At 37.7% G+C, this 27084-nt stretch overlaps 1 protein-coding gene across 1 annotated transcript; it reads right to left on the bottom strand.

Moving 5' to 3' along the window:
* Positions 1-362: 362 nt before the first annotated feature.
* On the bottom strand, positions 363-25244 carry LOC136830304 (squamous cell carcinoma antigen recognized by T-cells 3-like). Its single transcript, XM_067089710.1, has 14 exons — positions 24930-25244; positions 19071-19197; positions 18529-18633; positions 18261-18415; positions 15392-15643; positions 14239-14371; positions 11759-11944; positions 9230-9403; positions 8609-8783; positions 7893-8051; positions 6031-6181; positions 2936-2984; positions 1484-1753; positions 363-1368 (listed from the first exon to the last, which is right to left on the bottom strand). The coding sequence occupies exons 1-14, from the start codon at positions 25101-25103 to the stop codon at positions 578-580; spliced, it is 2901 nt and encodes a 966-aa protein (XP_066945811.1). The 5' UTR covers positions 25104-25244; the 3' UTR covers positions 363-577.
* Positions 25245-27084: the final 1840 nt, after the last annotated feature.

Raw genomic sequence — 27084 nt, 5'->3', positions numbered from 1 at the left:
AGATGCAGTGGGTCATCTTAAATGATGATTTGGCTCAACACTGGATGAAGCTTTATTGTAGGTAAGTGAATTTTTTTGTTTTTGTTTAATGCAGATGAAATATTGCATGAACTGAATTAACTTACCTTTTTCCATATGACATTTACAGTATATAATTCCATTTCTGCCTTTTCTCTGTGGAAGTGTGATTCCAGAAATTAGCCTTCAGTTTCTGATTATTAGAGGATCGGGTTAAAAACAGGAGTTTAAGCAGACTCCCTTACCCACTACACTTTTTGATAACTTTTAAAAATAATTAGAAGCTGTTAAGCTTATTCATGTCAACTTATTTGGGGAGAAATATAGTAACTAAAATACTCTAATAATATTAACTTATTTATAAAAACTTGCACATTTTATATAAACTACAGAATTTGCAAATCTTGCAAAATCAAATATTGTATCTTCTTGTAAAATACAATTAACTAAACATCCTTGGAGACAATTTATGGTTATCAAGTGAAAAAATGATTTTGGCAAAACCATTCTCTTTTTTTTTTAAAGTAAAAAAATTTATCACTGCCTGGTGCACAAAATTTTACTTAAGGAACATTTTCCTAAAGTCATCATTAGACTTGGGTTTAACAGATTCCTCTGTTGCAGCTTTCTCATCTTTTTCAGAGGAACCTGAAGCACGCATTAATGATCTTGGCATCAAGTCAAACATGCCTTTCTTGCGGGCACCAGGTATATTTTTACCTTTATTTTTACTTCCAAGTGTATCTTCTTTGACTGTGGGCTTGGGATTGTTTGACTTATCCTTTGACGGGGGATTGCTAATCAGCACACTAATAACTTTGCCTCGAAGTTCTTTACCATCCATTGCTTGGCGTACTTTTTCAGCCATTTCCTCGCTTTGGTACTCAATGTAGCAAGTCCCTTTCGAATAGCCATTCCTGAAGCTGACAAGTCTGATGTCTTTGATTTCGCCATGGGGAAGAAATGCTTCTTTAACGTCGTCCTGTGACATGTCAAATGGCAATCCACGGATAAAAAGCTTGTTTTTCTCCTCACCCACTGCATACTTAAAGTAGTGACTTTGTCCTTCTGGGTCATACTTTGAGACATATACAGGTCTGTCATTGAGAGAGACGCGGTCCATTTCTAAAGCTTTCTTCACAGCTTCTTGTGTTTTAAAAACAAGGTATCCATATCCCTTACTGCGGCACTTGTAATCTTTGACTAGTCGGAAATCCTTTATTTCACCACATCCAGAGAACAACGGAATGATGTCCTGCTTATCTATTCCAAAGGCCAAGTTGCTAATGAATACTGTGGTCAAATCATCATCAGTATCTTTATCTGTACAAATGCCATAGGCCTCTGCAACTAAAAGCAAGAAAAAATTAATTAATATTATAACTCAAAGTCCACATTGTAGTAATTTATCACATTTAATACATTATACAGTACTTGAATATTTTAATAAATGCATGAGGCTTACGTTTAGCTTTTTTAGCTTGAGCTTCTGCCTCCACTCCATCAGCTTTTCGTTTAAAACCAGGGGGTGGAGCAACATCACCTTTGTAGCCTGGGGGAGGACCACCATCATCCTTAAAGCCAGGTGGTGGTACCATATCACTCTTACTGCCTCCTGAAGATCCTGCATTACTTGTAAATCCTGGAGGAGGAGCTACAGCATTTCTGAAACTTGGTGGTGGTTCAGGATCCTTATTGCACATTGACTGTGATGAAACAGCTTCATATGTGAAACCTGGAAGAAGACAACCTATAGTTACATGGCAATGTAAGAAGTTTGCTATACATGAAAAACCATGGCACTGCACAAAAGCAAACTATAAACCTCACTCAAATGAAAAACCCCACTATACACTCCAAAACCTCTGAATGACTTGAATTTACAACAGAAAAAATTGGTGAACTGCATACAGCATATTAGCTCTTGTATTTATCTATTAATTTTTATATGATGGTTATTTTTCTATTAGTTTTTATATGATGGTAACAAAGGGTGAAGATGGTAAGTCCTGGCCTAGGATATTACATACTGTCCTGAAACTCTTGTAAAAGTACCCTCATTCTACATAATTTTCAATGGGACAATTGTGGAAGAATGTGGCCCAGCCATGGATGACTGCGTCTGAATGTGGAACTAGTTACCTGCAAAATATTGTTCTTACATAGTCAAAAATATACTTTTTGCATTTAATTATAAAAAGATCGTACATTTTTGTAAATTCACATCCATACTTTATTTGCAGGGCTGAGGTTTTAAAATTTTATCAAATATATTTCCGTGGAAGATTTATTTTGTGTGAAAGTCGACCAACTCAAGTTGGGAAGTGTGTAAGATGAAGGATAGAAAACTACCAATAAAGAGACTTGAATGCAATATGTTGATGTAGTCAACTACAGTATTGTTAGAAAATGAAATATACGTTAAACCTAACTTATCTGAACCACTTTCATCCAGGTTACTGAAAAATCCAGATGATTTTATTGGTTACCAGATGGATTTGTTGCATACATTTTGAAAACAAGCAAACTAAGAGAGAAGTTTTATGGCATGCTATTTACTTAACTAAAAATACCCATCGTTTTAGGCACTAAAAATACCCATCGTTTTAGGCATGACAGGAAGTCTGGCATAACAAAACATGAATTTTCTGAATTTATAGTAATGACATTTAGCTAACTCAGTGACAAATGTAAGCCTGGCATACCATCTTGTCTTCTAAATGTGTTGGCATTCACTTCTAAAACATTTTAGGTTTTTGCATTCTTGCTATTCATGCAACATGGTACATGAAAAAAACTGTCATGACAGTGTCAAAACAATCAGGTGCATGCCTATCATGACATGATCATACAACTACAAACTGTAAGTTACATCATTCTAAGGAAATTCAAAGCCAACATTTTCAAAAACACTCACCTTTGGGTTTCTTTGGAACATTAAGAGGAGCTTTGAATACAGCATCATCCTGTAATTAAGAATACAGATGAAACTACAGGAATTTAGTTTTCAAGCCCATTACTGGGTACATATATAAAAAACCAATATAAAAAAACCAAAAGTGCAGCTAATAAAAAAAAATACTGATTTACTTAAAAGAGCATATTTCAAATTCTATTCTCTATGTTACAATTCTATACATTAAATCCATTCCGACTAATTTAGCAAAGGCTTCACAATGTGAAATTTACCTCAAGATTCTTAGCCATGGCTACAGAAATATAATTCCCTGCAGTTACTTTCTTGCTTGACATGTTTTCTACAACCACTGCATACTGTCAAATTTCATGCTGTAAAAAATCCAGGGAATCGTAAAGAAAAGAACAGAGGACCTAGACCTGGTGGGAGTTGACAGAACTCTCTTCACATCTACCTCCAAAGAGGGAAGAGCAAATGAAAAAGTTTATGATGATGACAATGACTATTTCTGTTCTTTACAGGCAATGAATGGTCCAACATTACAGGTGGCCAGCCTCTCAAAACATTCTCACAAAATACAATATCCTTATATTTTTCTGATAAAACAAATCCTGGATTATGATATTCCAATACTAATTTTCTTATAATAAAACCTTAGTTGTCTGTATGAGGATACAAACCATTGCCTTTCATGTGGAGGGTATTCTGCATGCATGTGAACTGGCACTGAACTTGGAAATTTGGTTGAGTCATGGTGGAGATTGGATGGGGGTTGGGGGTGTTAAATGCAGGAATAACCCAACTACCCAGTCACTTTTCCTTTGGCTGGCAAAGTGAGTGAATTGATCAATCTACTCTCCTTTGTGTGACTTTTTGATGAGTAACTTGCTACTTTCTTAGTTTTAATTTCATGTTTGTTGCTTTATGTTGTATTTTGTTTTGTCTTTAGTGTCTTTGTTGCTTTGTTTATCTTGGAGATGATATAAGAGGAACATCAGTCTGGATGACTTATTTAACCATGTGGTTGCTTCATGTCTCCCACCAAGGTGTAAACCCACTTAAGCACTGAGCATTGTGTAGTGGAAAAATGTGTGTTTGTTCTTGTGAAGAATGTGCTGATTGGGCTTTTTCCTGGTAGGAAAAAATTGAAGGTATATTCCACAGGGGTTTCTGCCATATCCTTCTTGATCTTTCCTTCCACTGGCTTTCATTCCTTTACCACCTCTTAAGGTAGGATTATTTTCATGCTCCAGAGACCTGTTGCTCCCCTTTCCTCATTAGATGAAGGGTCTCAGGGTTAGTGTTCCTCCAGCAGTTCCTTTGTTCTCCAAAGGTGGTGGTGATGATGATGTTCACTGAGCAAGTAAGATATCAATGCTTGAAAACTTGACAAAGGCCTGGCATATACTGGATATTCCAGGTGGTTCACTGTTGATGACTTTTCTGGAAGACTTTGGTGAGGAGAAAAAGATTTCACCCCCCAAGCTGCAATCTCAGAAGATGACCCCCCACTGACTGAGTTGTGTCTGCTGATCCCATGTCTTAGTCTGCACTGAAGGAAGAGGATCCTTCCCTTGCAGTAGGTTTTGCAGTGGCTGTTCCTCCAGGAGAATCATTAACATCTTTTGTTCTAGCCTCGACTAAGCCTCTGGCATGGAAGGTGAGTGCAGCATGTGAGTTAAGAGGGAGAAAATACAGTTGTTATGCCTCCTCTTCATTGTTTTCTTTGTACTTGCCTGCATCTTCTTCCCTGTCCCCAGGATCTTTTTAGTTGGATAGGCAAAGGAAGAAAGGGAAGACTCAGGCCTTGCATAAGAAGTCCAGATGGGCTTATGTGTGCTCCTCTTTTTTGGAGAGGAAGGGTAGGTAGGCATTCACTTATGGGTGGGTGTCATACCTATGGCTGGGCAGCCTCTCCTGCCTGTGCCTACTTAGACGAGAGGACTGCTCCCTACTCATTCCCCTAGTGGGGTTTCAGGCTTGTATCCCTTTGCACCACCCTGAAGAAAAGTATATGATAGTGTCAGCTTGGCTGAAAATGATCAGACAGGGCTGGAGATTTGTGGTCTGACTGGAGATTTGTGGAAGTGAAAGTCCAGGAAAGGCAAGCGGTGGAATTTTGCGTAGAGCCTTTATGTCATGCAGCATTGGAGGTAATAATGATGACATTGAAACTGTGATTCCTAAGTGGTCTTCTTCATTTGATGATGCTAAAATATGGTTACCAGCTGAAGGAACTGTTATTAAGTTACAGGCCAAACACTGCAATTAGTTGCTGTTCTTTGAGGAGATTTTGAAGCTCTCCAAGATGCATGCAGGTTTTGAGGCCATTAACATTTCATCAAATTATTTCACTGTTGATGATCAGGATTTCAGATGTTTGTAATTTGATGATTTACTTCACAGTTTGACAATTAGACTTCATTTTAAATAATTTTTTTCTGTTGTTTGCAAAGATTACTGTGGAACATGCACCTACACGTTTGTGAGTTCTGACATCTTCATTTTCCCCTTACCTGATGATTTCTGGTGAAGCTGGCTATTATATTAATTATGTGCAACTATCCTGTTATGACATGTGGCACTGTTTGGGAAACTTTTTTTTCTTTTTTGGAGTATCTTTATATCTCATCTTCACGTTAATGTTTTTGGAGGGAAATTTTTTGTTTTTGGTTTGATATTTGAGTTATAGATATTTTGTGCATTAACAATTTTGCAATTAGCTATTGTCCTTTTTAGTTTTATACGCCCATTCAGGTATTAAATGCAGGCTTTACGAGAAGAGTAACATAATAGATACTCACCATGCACTTGTTCCTTGCTAGTTACGGCATTCCATCACAGCCCTGCTTTTACAATACTCTACTTTCTTTCTCACATTAAAATAAAAAAAAGATATTGGATAGCATATACTGGGGAAGGTGATTACTTATAAAAGCCTCAGTTTTCTTTTTGACAACTCTGCTCATTCTTGCTTGTCAATTTCTTATGGTGATATACTGTAATTTTTCTATAATAATTTTGACTCTTAGATCAGTAAGAGAATAAAGCAAAGTTAAAATTGCACACAGAGCTTTGAGAAACTGACACCTTACCTGGGAGTGCCCGTTGGTCTGTCTGTCTTTGTTTGACCTCTTGATGCTCCTGCCGCGGTCTTTCATCTTGCTGAATCTATCTTTTTTGGCATCTTCTTCCGCTTGCAATTTTGCTGCATCTTCGGCTCTCTTTCGCCTGACTATTGCCATCCTACATGTCAGAAAATTCTCAAGTTTTAGGCTTGTCAAAAATTATATCCTTTCACTATCAGCAATGAATTAAATTGAACATCTCCACTATGACTACAGAAAAAATGTTTTTTAAAGAAAATGCAAATGAAGTTGACTCACCACATTCTATTATTTAACTAACGTTTTTCCTTTCAATAAAGTATATCGCTGTTGCATTCATACTGAATCATGGGCAGAAAGCTTCTACAACTTCAACCACTTTTTCTATTTTGAGTTACTCATAAAAAATATTTCTCCAGTTTGAAGTTTACTGCCTAGCAGATCTAATTAGCTTTAAGGATAATGTATTACCTGTGAATATATCTCTTGTAAGTTTCTGACCTAACATATTACAATACCTGGCATTCTTATCCCTTGTTTTTCCATAAGCAATTTTTTTAATTTAATCTCACAGAATTTGCCAGAACTTCAAGAGCAAATGCACTAATAATATTTCCACTACTACTACTAATAATAATAGAGATTAAAACCATATCATTTTACATGTTGATATAAAAAGATAATAATCAAATATAAAAAATTCAAAAGAAGCTATCACAGTATTTTCTGGGTGAAGTTCCTGGTCCCATTTAGATCCAAGGCTACGAGGGCAAATTAATCATGTTTCTCCCACAAATTCAGTCTCCACTAACAAAAATTACCACCATCATAACTTTCTTACATCAGGTTTCCCCCTTCAAATGGTTAAGTGTGGAGCTAGTTTCTCTACTCACTTCGGTCTTGCGCACTTTCAGCCTGAATTCTCCTCTGGTCCACAGCTTCATCTCTGCACGTTCTCCATGACTTTCTGAATCTTCCCTTTGTTTTCAATCTGTTCTTTCCTTATCTCCAAAACTACTATTTCCTTTTTATCAATGCTATTGAATTCTATGGTATGCTTAGGATAAATAAAATTATTTGACCAAATCAGGAAAATAAAACTTAGGAATCAATGAATGTTCAGAAAATTAATTGCCTAGAATCACAAATATACACTACCTCACGTATTCTTAAAGCATCAAAATTGACAAGTAATAATTTGTGGACCTAACAATCAATTACCAAAAAATTTAGACATTCTGTCAACATACAAAAGCCTGATAAATAATCTGAGGTACAAGTTGATGGCCAAAATAAAACTATGAAAAGCAATAAATCTGATGACTATAATAGAATGTTAAGAAAAGGAATGAATAACAACAAATTAATAATACAACATAAAGAAAATAAGCCAAAATGTAAAAACCAACATATTCATAGAAACTAAAATACACCATAACTTTGCATGTACTTCACGATGGCCATGAAATTCAGTATCACTGACTGCAAAAATCATATTCACATCTACCAGTCTCAACAAAAAATGACTGACTGTTACTAGGCATCATTATGTGTATCATCAATCGTCACGTACAGGATTTTATCAAAAGCTATTAAACGGGATACTGCTGACATCCCACTGTATATGATGACCAGTGAAACAAAAATACATTTTGCTGCAGCAAGTACCACTGCATCTGGGAGATTATAAAACTTCATTACCAATCTCTCAAACTTCTTGCACTTAAATTTTGTTGGAACACTGCTGACAATATAAAACTTTGGTCATATTAACTGGCTGTAAATAAAAAAAAATAGTGAACTATAAATAATATGGTTGTAAAGTTGTTTATCATAATTATCATTATTACCTGTCATCATATCTTTTGATGAAGTCCTCCATAGTGTCCAATGTTCCAACTTCTTGTTCAAAATGACGATATGCATCACCAATCACTTCCACAGAGTCCCAGACACGTTCTAGGGCACGACGAAAAAGCTTTCTACAATGTTTCTCAGATCCGTAACTCCTGAAATACAGTGAAGCCAAATATAGGAATTAACAAGAAATCAACTGCATGACTTGACAAGAACTGGTGTGCATCAAGACTTCCATTACAAGTAATGAATCCTTGAGCAAAACTAAGAATGTCCTTATTCTGTGTTTTCATTCTTTATTTATTTCTTTTTGATGCTTTTCTTCTTCTCATTCTGAGTATCAGTAACTATGACATACAACTTAAATCTCCTTTAGGTGTGCTTCCTAAGCATACACTAATTCTGTATTATGTGCAAGAGTGATATATAAAGCTGTTTAAAAAATCAAAATTTATCAGTTCCTCAAACAGTTTTACTTCATGTAAACTGGAAACTTAAAAAGAAAAATATTACACTATTCCTGAAGTCAGAGACAACGAAGTAATGGCCAATCCAGACTTTCATCCTGATCAAAGGCAGTGCTACAAACAACTAAACTCTGTACCAATATCTGGCTAATCTTTGATAATGTATGTTTGGTAAAATGAAGCTTATTATTATTTGTAAACAGTTTAACCAGACTACTGGAATCAAAAAGCAAGACACGTACCTTTCCAGATTTATAAACTCAAGCCACAGACTGGAGTTCTTAAAGTTGTCGTTTCTCTTCATAATAATGTCATTCCAGATCTCTCTTGATCTCTCAGGGTTTTTTGCCAATTCCGTTTCAATACGTGCCCAGAATCTAGCGACCTCGCTGTCAATGTCTCCTTCCTCCCCAAAGTCTTGAAAAATAATTAATTTGCCTGAATTCAAATACATATTTGAATTTTCTACGACTATAAAACTTAAGGCATGATAAAGATGCTTTTGCAAGAAGTAAATTTGTTGAAAATTAGCAGATACTACATCAATTAATGTATTGGATTACTAAGATACAGTAGACAGAAGTTATGTATGCAAATTTCTGAAATTAAGACACTGAATAAATGTATGATGAACAGATTACCATTTCTCTAGACTATCAAAGTGTGTTAACATTAAAAAATATGATCAGCATTTTGAAATAAGACTAACTGACCAATCAATTAGGTGTTATCTGACATCAAAGCCACCAACTTTTCAAGTGAGAAAATTTCAGTATACAAAGGTTTATGTTTGCAAAAACTAATACTGTTTACTGAAAGCTTTTTCCTTTCCACATTTGAAGTTAAACTGCCAAATCACTCACTGTCATCAATCATTTCAATAGCCTGTTGGCACGCTTCTCTAACATCGTGCAATGGCTTTTCAAACTCCTTATCCCAATCGATTTGTCGGCGCAAGTATACCAGATATGCCATCCACATACGAGTGGCTTCGCTACCAGACTGGAGACCACAGCCAAGACCTATTTCTAAGGCACCTGTAAAAGCATTTACAGTAGTAATAATTCATAATCAGGACAACCTTATAATTCTGTTAGCAGCAAAAATTTTTCTGGTAACATTTCCATGCACAAGACTTGCCAATTCCAGTTTACTCTAGGTTTTGAAAACAATTTCAACTTTATATACTACAAACAACTTTAAAAATGTTCTAAATTTTCTCTACAAACTGAAGTCTTAAAACAGAAATGACTCATTACTCAGTACATTAAAAAAATTTCTGCAGTACTGAGTGACTGAAACTTGATAACAGTTATCTGCTCTCCTCACAGTTTTGCAAAATGAATTACAGGTATAAGGTATAATACAACCACTGGCACTTCAAGCATCAAGATAATTGCCAGCAATACTCGAGTATAATTTCCCTGCTTCTCACACTTACTCTGTGAAATCAGTAATGCTAAGGCCACAAGGCTTTGAATTTTCTTCTCTTCCATTATTGCGATTTAGATTCTTTTTCCTGCCTCCATTTTCAATGATTCTTGCAATTTTCCATCTTTCAAGAGACAGGTCCACTACTCCCTTTGGGGTTAAACTTTTTCTTTCTCATTTTCTTGGTTTTCAAAAGGGTCTACCCAGACTGTCATTATCATTACAGCATATGAGACCACCAAATCATATTTCTAGAATTTCACAAATGAAGTGAAAATTACTGTAAGATACACTTAATAAAGCTTGACAGCTACATAGTAATAGTCCTACAGGAACAAATGAGAAGCAATGAATAGTAAAAGGCAGTAACACCGCATAAAAAGAGAAGCTTTAAAGTACCTTCAGCACTGTCTAGAGTGCAACATTCAAGGAAAACCTGTGGCCCCCTCTACAGGAATCTAACCACGATAAGGGCCTGCCTGTCCCAATAGCATTTGATGAGAAACACTCGAAGTACCATTAAAATTGATATCCTGCAGATGAGGAATATTAAACTAAACAACAAATCAAAATGCACGATGGAAAAAATACAAAGTGAGCTTTGTGTAAAGTGGAATAAGAAAAAAAAAAAGGCAATGACTTTTGTAACGATGTCAATTCTGATAAAAGTAGGAGAGATAGCTTTAACAAAGTGAAAGAAAATGGTTCTATACAATTGCTTACTAGTAAATTGGGAATTCCTTAATTTTTTTTTAACTAACTATTGTTGCCTATAAAATGGAATAAATATATATGACCACTGAAGTAAAAGCAATTACAAGTATCACTCCAAAGGGGTTGAAGATGCCGAATAATAAATAGGCATTTCAATCTCTGCTGACAACTCTGTTTTTTAAAAAATTACACTGAATCAAGACTACAATGTCAATACTTACTTACAACAACTAGCTGCCAGCGATTTGAATTCTTAAGGAAAAATTCCAAATGTGAGTCATGTTAGTCCAAATGTTAAACGTTAGGGAGAAAATAAAGCAAATAACTGCATTTTATACCTGCTTAAAATTAACCAACAAAAATCACTAGTTTTGATGCACAGCAAGACCACTTCTAAAAACCGGAGCCAAAAGAGTACATTTAGGAAATGATACTACACACACACACACAGTTTTAGCCTATGACTAAATTTTCATCTGAATGTAACAGTTCTTTTCTTCTGTAAATATCCAATCTAAATGTTCTGTTTTAATTACTGACTATGGTATAAAAAAAATCAGTGTCTATTCTGTAACACTGAAGGCTTTGGAAAGAATTCCAAAAAGGGAATTCTTTCTTGATTTCTATAATATTTGTTTTTTTAAGAGATCATTTCTTCCTTGTGGAATTGGGCCTGGTTTTATTTCCTTCGCCCCCCCCTCCTTTTTTTTACCTTCAGGCCTTGGTCAAGATACATAAAGCTATCTACTTTTCCACATTAGCTTTATTGAAGCCAATCACAGATTCATTTTAAGAGAAGGTTATATTCCACGCTTCCTGCCATACTAAATGTGTTGTGGTGTTTCTTCAATCTCAGCACAATCATTTTCTGTTGTTCAGTCAGTTGGACAAAATCCTGAGGCTCACAACTAGCCTTTTATTCCTTTTTGAACCTTACCAAACTACTGGACTGCCTTAAAGCAAGGACCCATGCTAGTATAAAACCAGCTTAATCTAAACCTACCACCAATCTTCTATTGTTAATATTTTGTCTGTTCCTACTTGGCTGTCTCAATTCTTTAACTTTATCAAACTCCAGTGGTCATCAACATTTAAGGAAAAAATCCACCAGGCCAGCTTCATGATGGTGTTAATCACTGGCTATGTTACACAACTTAAATAATTATTATTCCTACAAGATATTCAGTAAAAAATATAATAATTCATTCAAAAGCAAATGCACAGAAACGTAAGTAATAAAACCCAACCTTTAATTTTCTTGGTGAGACTATTGTCACCCCTTTGAGCAAACAACTGCAAAGCTCTGATGTGCTGTGAGCAAAGGGAAGCAGACCAGGGGCAATTTCTCTGACTTCGTTCACAGACTGGTAACACAACGTAATCAAGGCCCTGGAACTGCTTCAGTAGGTATCGAACATATTCTTCCCACAAGCCTGTAAAAATATGCAAGGGTCATATAAACATACCACCACAAAACTTCTTAATAAATTTCAGTGTCACTGTTGATGCAACTAAAATAAAGATCTTGGTATATATACCAATTAAATCAACTGGTTTTGCACATAAATCCTCAAGGTAATGGTTCAAAGAGTTGCCGCTACAAAATTACAAATACAAAAAAAAAAAAAAAAAAAAAAAAAAAAACTTTTCCTCCAATATGCACTTGGATCTTTCCAACTGTCAGTATTACTAAATGCTTAACTCTCCAACAGATGACAGGATCACATATTACTGTGATAATTTTTTTGCAGGTCTTGAAACTGTAAATTTACCACAGCTCATTTCCTCTGACCACAAACAGCAATGAACAGAGAAAAACTGCAATAAGTTGAATGAATACCATGAACTAGAATCTGATAAGATCACCCATGGAACAATTAACCTTGATTGCAAGAACAATTTTGTCTATGAATGAAGGAAGTTTACATTAACTCAAACAGATGGCTTCTAAAGAAAAGTGGATCACATACAGTAATACATTAGAGGGTGTTAACATGCATCATCCCAGAAATAAAGGAATCATAGCCATGTTTCTCAATCACAAGAATTTTGTTTCAGATCATATACAAACTGGCAAAAATGGATCACATACACTGAAAATATTGAAAGCAAGGAAATTTGCTTAAAATCTTATGAAACCTGTAATACTATTGTAATACATGTAATTACCTAATTTTCTTTATGTACTTTAAAAAAAATTGTATCTAAATTTTTTGTTACCTTCTGGCTAAATTGGAGAAATTTAGTGACATTCAGCTCATGACTGTGTAAAATTTTATGAATTAAGTGAAATTTTTTAAAATTTGATTTTTTGTAAAAATTTGTTTAAACACAAAGCCATCAGTGCCTATTCTGCAGCAACAACTCCCTCACAGTTGTTGAACTAAAGCAATGAGCAATGAGAAATGACTTACAGGAAAACAGAGGACGGATTTATTGAGTAAACGGAACTTTACTGGAAGAGTTAATATTATAACTTGGGGGTGGACAAGGATGCATGACAAATAATTCTGCTGTTAGCTGATGACTCCAAAGTATTTCACTACTTCACCTCCTGCAGATAATGAATTGGAAGAGTCCAATGTGATTCCTTCTGTCCAAGTGCTGAGGAATCTTGAGCAAAGAACAGAACATAGACTTTAGGCCAAAGACCAAGTGCTGGGACCTATGAGGTCATTCAGCACTGAAATGGAAAATGACAGTAGAGAGGTTAACAGCAAGAAAACCTCGCAGTTGCACTATGAATCAATTGTTGGGAGAAGGTGAAAGTAAGATGGAAGGAAGGGAATAAGTACAGAGTTACAGTAAAAGGAATGAAAGGGGTTGCAGCTAGGGGCCGAAGGGACACGGCAAAGAACCTTAAGTAATGCCTGATGGCACTACTCCCCTAAGGGGAACTTCGATCAAAGTTAGCAAGGTGAGATTCCTTGGCAGACACAACAGGAACGTTGGGAACCACCACTAGAGGTGACAACCTGCCTAGCCAAGTGAAAACGTTATCTCATCTTCCTTTGGGAGTGCTTGAAAGGAGCTGCTGACTGTACAATAAGGTTTATGTAAACATATGGCATTGTGTTAAAACAACCAATAATTATACCACAAAAAGATCAGTGATGGAACGAAGGCAACTGGCTGTGATGTACCTTGATCTCACACCTTAAACATTCAGATATGTAAAAATGTAGCAACAGAATCACTGAGCTCATTCGGTACAGAGGATTATTTTAACGGTTGTTTGCTTTCTAAATGTCTGGTATCTTCCAACACAGCTGTCCAACTTCTTTAATCTGACTTTGCTCCAATTTTCATAGCTTTTCCTAGAGCATATTTTTCAGGAAAGGCCTGGATGTGTCTTGAAATGTGACTTGAAAGTCTTAAGTCATAAACTTCCTAATAATACCAACAGGCTCAACTTTGCAAAAAGAATTCTTACTCATCGCATTCCTGTCTCATATACCGTAACTCTCCATAGTGCTTTTGTAAATATCAGGCATGCGTTTAACTAAATCGACCCATATTCTACGTTTGGTCTTCGAGTACACCAAATGTGGAAATCATTATGTTTCCCCATCAATAAAAAAAGTCAGTGATCCAAGTAGTTACCCCATCAATAAAAAAAGTCAGTGATCCAAGTAGTTAATTGAAATTTACAACTGACTGTTCAAGTTTGCAATTTAAATCTCCCTTGAGGATGCTAACTGTGATATCCTATTTCCATCAAACCTACCTGCATCAAGGCAGTGATCGGTAACTGCTCTTTCATACAAGCTCTGCACTGCTGCTGGGTTGTCGGTGTCTTGAACGAAAGAGATGTAGCGGCGATAAATGGTTAACCTCTCTTGGTCGCTATCACATTTCAGCTAAGAAGAAGAGTATGATGTAGCCTTCACCAATCCCATCATTTAAGTATGTTTACAAGTAAAACCTAACTGTGTCCTGATGTTCTAGAGCATATAGCCTACCCTACCTTTGGAGTGCTTAGAGTAAATGATGCTCTTGACCAAGAATTTTTTTTTTCATTAAAATGGGGTTGAATATTACATGAGTATATACAGTAATTAAAGATGACAAAGTGTAAGGTTTTACTTGGTTGGCCACCAAGTACTTTTTTAGGGCCTAGCCCTAAAAATCTACCTCCTCCTTGACCTCCCCAAAATTAGGATTAGGAAAAGCTGTTTCTGCGTGTGGTATATAAAGCAGTGTCAATCACTTTCGAAATGTTGTTTCATGCTTGATTTGACAGTAATATTTCAATTTTTAAGCATTTTTATCTTTACACATTCTTCACTATTTCATTATGTAAAAGAATTGTGGTATTTTACTTAAAAAAATTATATTATGAGATGTTAGTTACAAAATAAAAAAAAGCACATAATTTTATGCATTTCAGTCACATTTGTTTTACAATGTAGAACCTGCCTTAACAAATACTTACTCTTCGTGGTTTTTAATATACAGTTATACAGTACCATTCAGTAAGACTACACATGTACCAACACCTGTAGCAATATCGATACATAGATACTAGATTACGAAATGCATCAAAGAACCGTTTGTTGTGCCGTGATGAAATTGTTAGGCCACTCTAAATACCTTAGCTAAAATAACATTGGTAAGCATTTATTGCCTTCTAATTATATAGCATGCATGTATAATCATTATGAGAGATACACATCACATCTACTGCCATATTTCCTCTTCAGTGTGTTTCGATAACACTGTGAACAGGGCTGAAGGCATTTTCAATTTTAACTTACGTAAATTTAAACTTACATAAGGATTAAAGGATTAAGAAACCTATATACAGAGGAGTCCCTGTCTATATAAATCCTTACAAACAATCCAAAAAGACATAGCAATCGTATCTTCAAAAATCTTACCAGTTCGTCTTCAAAAGGTATTTTCTCGTCCAGTTTCTTCTGTGCCTTATCAAGGTCCACTCTCATCTGTGGTTCAATGCTGCCACCAAAGTATTCAGCTGCCTCATCTAAGAAGCTCTGTGGGTCTAAATTGAGCAAAGGCACTCGTGCCTGTCTTCTGTACAGATCTTGAATTCTGCCGAGTTGCTTCTCAAGATTTTTCTTCTCATCCTCCATTTCAATTGCACCAGGTTTCTGCATTCCTGCATATACCTAGGAGAATACATTTTTTAAAATAATGTTAAATACAAGTCAAAAATATTTCAGGGCTATTACACTGCATCTGGAAATCAATCATATTACTATTAAACATGACTTCCTTGCAGATAATATATCAATATAAGAATTGTTTACATACGTACCTTAGTCTGTATAATTAATCAATAACCTAAATGTTTTCCCATAATTGAAGAGAGTAAATATTTTCCATTTTCAGTGGTAACATAAAGCTGAATTTCACTAAAAATCAAAAATTTTTAAAGTAATTTACTGTATATTTTTTTTAAGTATTCAAACCAGAAATTTTAATCTTAAGAGTATTCCTGAGCCCCAGCTTGAAACAGTTGGTGATACTTGATAACAAGGTAGTTAACAAGGTTGTGCAACTCATCAACATGCTACTACAATGAGGCTAAATCTTGCAGAACCAGTTTTAAGAATGATATCTTGATCTGAAGCCTCTCCCAAGGGCCCTACAATGCCTGAGTTAGGCTGCAGAGTCGCATCCACTTTGGAGGCTGAAGCTAAGAGCACAGACAACTCTACCATGGAAGAGAGGACCTTGCCCTCCTGTTGGAAAACCCCGCCCAAGGCAGAGCAATGTTTTTAATAGAGAGGTTGGTGAGCACTCTCCACCCCCGAGTTGCCCTCTTACCAAAAAAGCCACTGTAAAAGAGGTGGGCCAGAGACTGAAAAAACCTGACAGGTAGGTTGGGAAAGGGACTGGTGTCCAAGGGTGATATCAGTAGTCCTTGAAAGCAGTCTGTAACTGTCCCGAATGACACAGACTATCACTGCTTGTTGCAGCTAGAGGAGGAAACATTCATCCTTAACATCCTCCTTCCTTCTTTGTCCCTTACCTCACCCTCAAGCCAAAGCTGTGGAGGGAGGGGGGTGCCAAAAGAGCTGGAAAGACTCCTGGCCCTTTCACAAGGAAGAAACTTCAGCTCCTTGTCATGCTTCAAGGAGGTCTGAGCCCTACCAATACTGGACACAAAAGGTGTGGCCTCCCCTGAGGGCTTGGCAACAGTAAGCTTCAATACCCAGGAGGACTTGAAGGCGATTGCACAGTGGATCAAGGTGTCTTGGTTTTAAAAAAGCGTCATCTTTACAACCACCTCAATTTTGCTCTTTGGAAAGCAGCTGAAACTTGCTGGGAGAATAGTGGACATAAAGATATGTCTTCTCAGGATAAAGTTTGCCTGTATGATATAATCTGGTCTGAGAGGAAGGTCAATGCAGGTATGTGTCCAGTGATGGTGAGATCAGCTAGCATGTTCAATCAAAGGTTGAACCATGAAGCTGCCAGAAAGGAAGCCAAAGAGGCTGACTCCATGGCCCCTGACTCTGTAACTGAGGAGGAAGAATATTCCTGGGATTTCTCCAAAAGAGAGTTGTTTGTCAGTCAGCAGACTGATGAAATAAAAACTTGAAGGGAGGTAGTCCATGTATCTTTTGGTATACAGACCTTCTTCTGGAGTGTCAAAAGTGGGGAAAGTTGCTTGATTGATCTGCTAGACAGCAGGGAGCCTTCTGATCTGCAGATTAGATTGATAACCTGATCCAAGACACCACAAGCCAGCAGTAAACACAGTAGCTGAAACTAAGGCTTTGCCCCCAGAGTGCAACTTAGATCATGCTTTACCAACACGATGGGTCTGACAGAGGAGGGCTGGCTATTTCTGTGAGATCATTAAGATCAAAAATGGGCCAAACAATCAACTAAAAAAAAACTTGTTCTGATTCTGCCTGAAGAGGTTCAAATGAAGAAACCTAAGTTACTAACAGACATACCACCTACAAGTAAGCAAGTGGTGGCAAACCATGGACGCATGCCACTGCCTCACCAGGGGATAGATTATCTACCCTAAGAGAGAGAGAGAGAGAGAGAGAGAGAGAGAGAGAGAGAGAGAGAGAGAGAGAGAGAGAGAGAGAGAGAGAGAGAGAGAGAGAGAGAGAGGGGGGGGGGGAAGGAGCCATAAAAATTTGGTGTACTGAAGGCAATGCAAGCCCTTCAAAGAAACTGGCAAATTTCTTTTGACCTTCCTCAAATACTTAAAAACATCTCCACTGTGAAGGGGCCCAGCAGGCACAATCCTTACAGGCCTACCAATGCAGAACAACAAAACTGGTTACACTAACACCAAGGATGATAAAGAAGCCAAAAACCTGCTTAAATCCTTCACACCCCTCATTGTTCACTTTTCTAATTCAAATCCTAATTCAAATCCACGGAGACTAAAAAATACACACACCATATACTTAATAGAAAGAGATGAAAGAAGTTTGAAGTTGATGGTCAGCCAGAGAGTAGCAAGACATCTGAACTGCGGTTGACGAAAAATTTATTGATGATGCCAAGTGAATGGAGGATTCTCCCATTCACCTAACTACCACCAGTTTACAACCTTGGTAGCAAGTTTAATGACTGATTCCAGATCATACTGAGGAATAACTCTACATAAAAGGCAATGATTTGTATTCCCACAGGAACGAATATAAAAGTGAAGAAACAAATAAACAAACAACAAGGCATAATAATTTCTTCAAGTTTGTTGCATGTATAAAAAAAAAAAAATAAAATATTTTGTTTTAACTTTTGTACATTCACCTGCTTTTCCACTAAGAGAACGACCTGCCAGACCAGTATTCCTTCTGCCACGTGTGTGCCAACAGCCATGAGAGCTTGATCCCCTACCGCACGTGTGGCATCCATGTCTCCTCCGCCAAGCATGAACATAACATATTCCACCCAGGCTTGTACACCTGATGTAAAGGTTAACAATAGGATATTTAGGTCAGTTAATCAGGGTCTGTCAATCACTTTTTAATATGAAAATATAACATATGTATTATAAGAGAATGTCCTCACTACTTACTTGTGTAATCTTTGACTGCACGATCGAACAAAGTTGTGATGTAATCTCTTTCCTCTTTTGTTGTACAAACTTTCTGCTCATCTCTGACCCAGTCGAGCCATAATTCTGAAAATTTGAGGACTGGACTGTAAGTAAAATATGTATTACATGTATTACAAGTTTAATATTACAAGTTTAAAAACAAACTCACATGCAGCATTTCAACATGGTTACATTTTCTAAAATATGACCATATTCTCAGCATTTACTAAATGCAATAAACAACTCAATTCCTCCATTTTTTTGCAGGTCAATTCAGCTTCACTAAATAAGCAAAATTCTACTTATACTTATGTGGGAGGTATAGCCCACAGGTACAATGAGAGTCCACCTTTCACAAAACTAAGCAGGTCTTTCATTCATATCTAATTCAGCTTATTAATGAAACCATAATCACATGAGAAAGCAAAATTGTCCGTAAACATTTGGAGAAAATTAAAAGGCTACACAGAACAAAGATTTGTACATGGCAGATACCATTTCCATCATGCATAGAAACTAACCGGGTGAAAGCGGATACAATTTGTGCATGGCTTCTCGGGCTTCGCGGGCTCCTTCCAGCTCCACGAGGGATCTCAGAGCGCCTATCAAGTTCACGTGAGCCTCATAACACAAGACGTTCCTGGCAAGCTGAAAGACAACCATAAGTACTGAACACATTTTACAAAGACTTATGTTTATTTATATGTTTTCAGTTAGGTTTATATTATCATAAACCCCCACATGTTTTTCCTGTGTTTTATTTTCCACAAATCTCCACTCATCTCCAATCTCCCTTCTCATAATTCTCGTTCACGTACGTCTAGGTCTTCCAACTCTTCTGGTACCCACAGGAACCCAGCTGATAATGACACATACTGGTCTCTGAGACCCTGGGGTTGTGCAAAGATAAGTACAAGCTGTCTGTCTCCATCTCCCTTTCATCATCTTCTCATCTATGTGCACAACTTCCATAATTTCCTTATAGTATCATTTCTAACTCTATTCTGGAATCCAAACTCCCAACATTTCTTTTGAAGATTTAGTCTCAAACTGACAAAAACTTTTGGATATTGTTTCCTTGTCATGCCATGACTCATGTCCACATAGCAATAGAGATCATATTAGGCCAGGTATAATTTTAATTTTTGTGTGCAACTTTAGTCTTTAATTTAGTCTTAGTATTTGATTTCCAAATCTTCCTCAGTGTGTCCACTGTTTATAACAATGATAGGAATATTATGCTGGAAATGTATTGCATTTTTTAAATTTATTTTCTTGTGAATTATGAGTTAACTATACTGTTATGAAGATAAATGTGCAAAGACTTCCCCTGAACACCTTCTACTTACCCACTGGGTTTGGATCTTCACGTTTTTCTGAGATTTCTTACTCATCCCCCTTCCTCTCCTCACACAGCTTCTATACTTTTCTGCTTAACCACTCCTCATCCCTTCTCATTCCATGTTCCTACTAACATGAACTTGTAGATTTTAATTTATTTTCTAGCTTCTCGACACAACTTCTCTCCCCTCCCTGTCTCCTTTAAAATATGATCTCAATGCACTTCAGCCCACGAATCTTGCTAGTCTGTAGTCACACCTTTTCAAATCAATCATTTCTTTCTCACTGCCCATGTCTCAGCTGTATATGGCTTTACACAGATCTTAAATTTCTTCCTGATTCATTAATGAGATACCGTAATCTTGAACACACCATACTTTATAGTGACTTTGTATTTTTCCTAAGAATACAAACCAGACCCTTTTATGTAGGAGCATACCTCAGCTTGAACTGGAAATGGTCATTGAAACTTGATTGTTAGGTGGCTGACTGGGGGGTAAAAGGTGAGTGATGGGGTGGGGGCACCCTCACTCACTTGCCATGAACCAGCACTTTTTCCTTCAGCATCAGGGGCTATGTGGAGTGTCGGATAACATTCAGATGGCAGCTAGAATCTGTGTCAATCACAAGGTGTTTGGTTCAGATGATAACTTTACCACTGTCCCACCTACCCCTGTTAAAAGGTGAAGCTCTGAGATAAGATACCTGACTGTGAAGTACCCCTGCATCAAAGTATGTAGTTGGGTTGACTGCTGCCTCGCAGAGGGAAGAAGAAAGGAAGAAGGGAGATAGAGCCATTTGCTTACCTATTCAACTTCAACCTTTGCCATCCATGTACCTTGGGTGAGTTGTACAGTACTACTGTCCAAGAGGACACTGGAGAGTGCACAACCTGTTAACAGTCATCAAAGGTCCTAAGGACCTATGACCCATTCCTGGCTTTGTGAGCTCTCACTCAGACAAGATGACTGTTCTCTTCACAGGACAAACCAAATGTCCACAAAACATGTGGCTAACAAAGAAGAGTGGGGCAAAAGGGATTCTCTGGGCTCCTCAATAAGAAGTGCAAACAGGCTGGGATACCACTCAGCACAGCCAACAAGGAACTACCAGGGTTATCCAAGACCTGGAGTGACAGACACTCTGTTGATCACTTAGCAAATCAGGATGACAAGGGGAAAGATGAAGATGTTAATTTTTTCCCAGAGGCTGCTGGAAGGCATCCTCTAAGGTAGCCCATGGTCTGGGAAACAAGAGCAGAACACTGGGAGCTTCCTGAATCACCATGTCGACCAATCTGTCTGGACTAACTCCCTAGAGCTATTCATGCACCTGCATCACCAAATGGCAAGAGTGAAGGAATACATTCCTCCCCTCTTCCTCATATATAATACAGGCAGTCCGCGGTTATCAGCGGGGTTCCGTTTCTGAGGGTGTGATGATAACCGAAAATTGTCGCTAACCGAAAATCGGCGATTTTCAGGGCTTCTCAGCGTTGAAAAGCGCTGATTTTCGGTTATCGGCGCCTCTGTTAGGTGTGTATTGGCGCCAATACCCAATTATCGCCGCCGATAAGCAGAAATTGGCGATTTTCAGTGCCGAAAATTGCAGATTTTCGTAGCTACACAAGCCCCATAAAACCAGATAGTCATTAACTGAGCCCGCCGTTAACCGGGGACTGCCTGTACTATAGTTTGCTGTCATTCATCAACACGGTGGAGTGACCATTACTCAGTCTCATATATTGCAGTAGTGTGCACTGCACACATTCCCAAGATGTCAATGAGCACATGAATGTCACCTCTGCTTAAACATCTGAGGTGGATAGATCCCTCAGGTATGTGCCAAAGTGGGGGTTCACAGGAACTTCCATTAAGTTTCCAACATCCAGCAAAAAAGCAAGATCCTCATTCTTGGCTCATGGGTGTGAGGTGATTGCCGCTGAAGTGAACAATGGTGCTGGTTTTTGAGAAGCACAAGCTTCTCCATGAATGACAGATAACAAGGGGATGAAGTACCAAGCAGAGGTGATTCCTGTCATGATAAGAACTTTATTGTTGCCTCCCTTAGCTTGCTGAAGCATGAGCCTTAAAAAAATTTCACTGCTGCCATGTCTATTGGCATGCCCAGAACAGTATTTGCCTGCTGCTGGTACAAGATCCAACTTCTCCAAGTTTACTGGTCCCCAGGTTGCAACAAGAGGCAAGAAACAACTGAGTCGCTAAGAATGCAGGAACTACCCAGTTATTAAGATAGTGTTGAAGACGTATCCCATGCAAGTGGGCCCAAGCTGACAACAAGCTGAACACTTAAGCGGACACCTGAGGGGCTGTCAGCCAGTCTGAAGCACAAAGCTTTCAACTGGCAGACAGTCCCTTCACAGACAAAATGAGGTACTTCACAAACTGATGGATGAGCACAAAACTTGTTCAATGAAGAGAAGCTGTTGACCAGTCTCCATCCCCAAATTGACCTCTCACCAAGAAATCTAATTGTAAAAGGCTGCATACAGTTCATGTAAGACTTTTAATGCATTCTTTTCAAGCACTGGTCCCCCTTTTGCTTTGGGAGATCCGTCCTTCTAAAGTAGCCTGTAACCATTCGAAAAGACACAAACTATACCTGCTCATGGCAGCTGGAGGGGGAAACAGTCTACCTTAGTATCCCACTCCCTGGGGAGACAATCACTACAGTAGGACTAACAGCTTTGCGTTACTTTGCGGAAACAGCAGCAGAAGATGGGTTGCTTGGTATGCTGAGTGAAAATGCCTGTCAGTACTCCAGTAGAGCTGTTAGCTAAGCACTGGAAGGAGAGGGCAAATCAATAACAGGCACCACTGTCTCACCTGGGGAGTGCTTGGCATATATACCTGGGTTGGCACTGTCAGAGAGAGCAGACTGGTCACTACTCTCATGAGTGTAACCTTCACAAGCCAAAGGAAAAAGAGCAAAGAGGGCAGTCAGGGAAGGAGCCAAAATGATTTGTTTCATCTGTATCTGTATCAAAGGTGGAGTAATCCCCTTCGGAAAAACAATGAACATCTTTAGGCTCTCATCCACTACAGCCAAACATCTCCACTGTGAAAGGGACCAGTCAGCACATTTCTCGTGCCAATGCAGAACAGCGAAATTGCTACACCAACACCACAGACATAAAGCAGCCAAACACCTGCTAATATCTTTTATACAGTGGTCACTTTTCTAGTTTAAATCCATGTTGAACAAAGACACAACCACCATACACATAACAGATGGAAGAAGTTTCAATTGGTTGGTTTCAGCAGTGCATGACATCTTAATTCGACCACAGCCAAAATAAAAAAAAAAAAAAAATTGGCAGCTTACAGCAGGTAATTGGGAACTCCACCACCCCCCAACAGAATAATTCCAATTAACCACCTTGTTAACTAAGATCTCCAGCTTGCACTAGAGAAAGCTCTAGCATAAAGGCGATGCTTTATATTTCCATATAAACAACCTTACGTAAAATTAGAGGTAAGAACTACAGCATTTATGGATGTAGTCTAAATGTTAGCAAATTTTAATTTTCTTGGTAATAAAAATAAACTCAAATTAAGAAAAATTGGTATTATTTTCCTTTATATGCTGTGCTCTAAGTATCCTTAAGATGTTTAAGGCAAAAACAATGCTATAAGCCCATTGCAAATTTACTGTTAAATATATATTTACTTCCTTTTGTTTATGTTTAAACATTTAATCCCATGGAGCTAGCAGTAAATACTTGCACTCATGGGAACGGTTCTGGTATTTCAGTAAAAATTCACCATGGTAACAAATAAGTGGCAACAGACCAGACAATAATATTCTATTATCTTACGACAGGTAGTATGCAGAGCAGGGGGTCACAAAATACTTGGGGGTCAAAGCCCCTTCTGTCAGGTTAGGATGCAGCATGCAAGGTTAGGTTAGGAGATTATATTCCCTCTGAAATGCCTGCTACTTTAGTCAAATCAAGGGTAATACTATTGGTTAACTCTGCACGGGCTATTACCTTGGAAATTTATTTTTCCTATACTTTTAGTATTGCTGATGAATTAGGTGGTGTTTTTATTGTCAGTCAACTATTATTAAACTCATATCTACCCATGGTTGGGGACCTTTTGGGAATGCAGGGTTTTGGGTGGGGGAAATCGTTGGGAGAAAGACCAGACTGCCATGCTGCACAAGTCATTAGGGAGCCATATGTTCAAGGGATTGGCTAAGGAACCTTATTATAAAAGGAACTATACATACCGAACGTACCCTAACCCAATCTAACTTAGCAGGCCATGTTACTTAGCCGGGGGACTCTACCCCCCCAGACCCCCTGGTGAAGGAAACCCCACTTTTTACCAAAAGCATCCACAATAGCATTCCAGGATGGCCATCGTACAACTTTGGAGGTTAATTACAGGTCGATTACAGTCGACCGACAAAAAATAATGGTAAATTCTTAACAAGCAACCAAAATCCTAGAGGAAAAGTCAATTTCCAAAGAAATAAATGACACAGAGCTCTTGCTTAGTTCTACCTTACCAAAATCAGCTGTAATATGCAAATGATGTTAAGTTACTAGGCTTAGTCCATATAGCCTACTGTAGGCCTATATATAAATACCGGCATCATTGACAGGCTAAGAAGCTACAACACAAAAGATATGTTCAAATAACATAAAAAAAAGTGGAGCCTATATGAAATATACAAAATACATTAAATTCAGTAGCTTCAGGAGTTAGGCCTACAGCCCAAGCCATTCGGCCTACATCTTGGTTGCCAAAGGTCATAGGTCTATTGACAGTGTTTAAAGGTTTCAATTCACAAAAATTAACTAAAGGCAGAAGGATATGCCTACCATAACACTAATTGCCAGGCTGAGACCAGACAAGCCTAACGTATACTAGTAATGTATACGTAATTAGCTGGCAGGTATAGGCCTACCTTGTAGGCCTATGTTACGTTGTGCCCATCAGAGCCAATGTCATGGTGATATATTAACATGTAAATATAGCAAAATCAAAAGCCAATTCGTCCGTTCTCACCTGCATCTTCAACTCCTGCACTTTGTAGCGGAGGGCCTCCTCCTTGACAGCATCCAGCACTTCATCTTCGTCCTCATCAGACAATTCCTCCTCCTCCTCGAGGTGCTCCTCCAACTCGTCCTCCTCTTCTTCTTCGTTCTCGTACTCCATTTCTTCCTCTTCCACACTCGCCATGGTTTATTTTCGGGGAACACCGGCTGTCAAAATAAACGGCAAAGGTAAAATGACAGCCGAGACGGATTCAGCACATTAAAAACGTACGAGAAGCTTTGTTTATTTGAGGGATGGTTGTGATAAAGAATGGGGGACACTTTTACCTTCATTATCATATTTTTTCCGTCTTTTTCATATTTTTTCATTCAAGCGTGATGTGGGTTTAATTGTGGGTAATTTTTGTGGAGAAAATAAATATATATTTCGATTAAATGTTATATTTTATTTGGTTTTATATTCCTTGAAAAAATTTAATCTAATGGTAAAAACCTGCTCTTTGTTATGACAGCTCTCGAAAGCGTGGGAATATTTTTAGCGTGATATTTTTCTTACTCATTCTTGGCCATCTGTCGTTTATTTATTTATTTTTTTTTTGTAGAAATGATTCTCTTGTTCGTCATTTCCTTTGAGGGGTATTGTGAATGCACACACACACATACACACACACAAACACTTACGCACGCACGCAGAGACACGCACACACACACATTCGCACGCAGACACACACACACACACACACGCGCGCATCATCATTAAGATATTTTTCCCATGGCAAAGATGGTTATTAGGAAAAGATAAGACAATGACCACTACCGCATTCACAATATTTTAACCTGCTGAAATGTGGATGAACTCCCTGCGTTGCGAGCTTCCACAACACTTGCTGCTTGAGACGCTTACACAGGTGTATGAACTGGGTGGAGGCGTTGAGATTATTGGTTTTTGTATATGCAGGGTCAGAAGGGCCCAAAAGACGTGAAATGCAGAAATGCAACAGAAATGCGGTAAACAAAGGAAAAGGAGCGCTTGTGCAAGTTCATTGACCTGTCCCTCACCACTGCTACTAATCGGTGACCTATGACCTTTAAACCTTCAAGCGCAAATTTCTCTGTTCTTATTTCAGGTTTCAGATAGGTGAGCCCATCAATGTGTCCAGTCCCTCATCCTTCACGGCTCATTGGCGTTCAGATGAAGACCAGTGAGCTCTCTCTGGGGGCTTCTGTGATCCATTGCGTGATGGCATTGATTATTTTGCAAATATTTCACAGGCTAAACCCATTTAAAAACAATCTTGTGTAATGTCCTTTTTACGGACAACGCGTGGTTTATACAGAAATGGCATCAGTATTACTCAAGTAAAATGTAAGCAATAGCCAACGAATGAAAAGAGAATATCAACTATGAATCTGCTATTGATTCTCAGTCTTTTTTCACAGATTCTAAATCAAACCTCTTTCTTTTTTAGAACCTTGCATACTGAAAATCAAATGTATTCGAATTCCCTTGCAAATAAAAAATATAAAAATATCTTAATGATAAAATGCAATGGGTACCGTGCAATTATTTTGTGCACCGTATTTAGTCTACAGATAATGAATTGCTCCCATATAAGTATAAATAATAAAGACACCTTTTTCTGTGTTTTGAAAAATAACTCATTGTCCTTACAGTCAGGACACATCGTCTCGACTCCTTGTTGTATCACCACCATTTTTTTTATAGTATCAGTACCACAGAAATATTACGAGTGCATAGTTTAGAAATATAATTTTACGTAAGATTTTTAGCAATAGTGCATCTCTTTGTCCCCAACTGCATTGCTGTCTGTTTCACCCAGAAACTTAGTTCCCGACAAATAAATTGATGAATCTGATTCACGTGGATGGTAAGGCTTCTTTAATAATAATAATAATAATAATAATAATAATAATAATAATAATAATAATAATAATAATAATAATAATAATAATAGATTATGCTCATATCAATTTAATTACAACGTAGTCACTGAAATTTAATCTGAATGCTCTTTCAGCATGAATGTGTTTCATCTAGTAAGTGCAAAATTTCTAGAAGCAAACTAAATAAATGAATAGATAAATAAATTAGACAGACGAATAAATAAATCAATAAAAAGACAAATACAAAAATAAGCAGACAG

Source organism: Macrobrachium rosenbergii, chromosome 46, assembly GCF_040412425.1.
Source record: "Macrobrachium rosenbergii isolate ZJJX-2024 chromosome 46, ASM4041242v1, whole genome shotgun sequence".
NCBI lineage: Eukaryota > Metazoa > Arthropoda > Malacostraca > Decapoda > Palaemonidae > Macrobrachium > Macrobrachium rosenbergii.
This window is presented reverse-complemented; position numbering and strand designations above follow the sequence as displayed.

Excerpts from the sequence above, each read along its gene's own strand:
- LOC136830304 (XM_067089710.1), bottom strand. The coding sequence starts at position 25,103 with ATGGCGAGTGTGGAAGAGGAAGAAATGGAGTACGAGAACGAAGAAGAA. Across the intron at positions 18,416-18,528 it reads TGCAGTCAAAGATTACACAA|GTGTACAAGCCTGGGTGGAA; the intron begins GTAAGTAGTGAG and ends CCTTTACATCAG. Across the intron at positions 14,372-15,391 it reads TACCTTTTGAAGACGAACTG|CTGAAATGTGATAGCGACCA; the intron begins GTAAGATTTTTG and ends TCTTCTTCTTAG.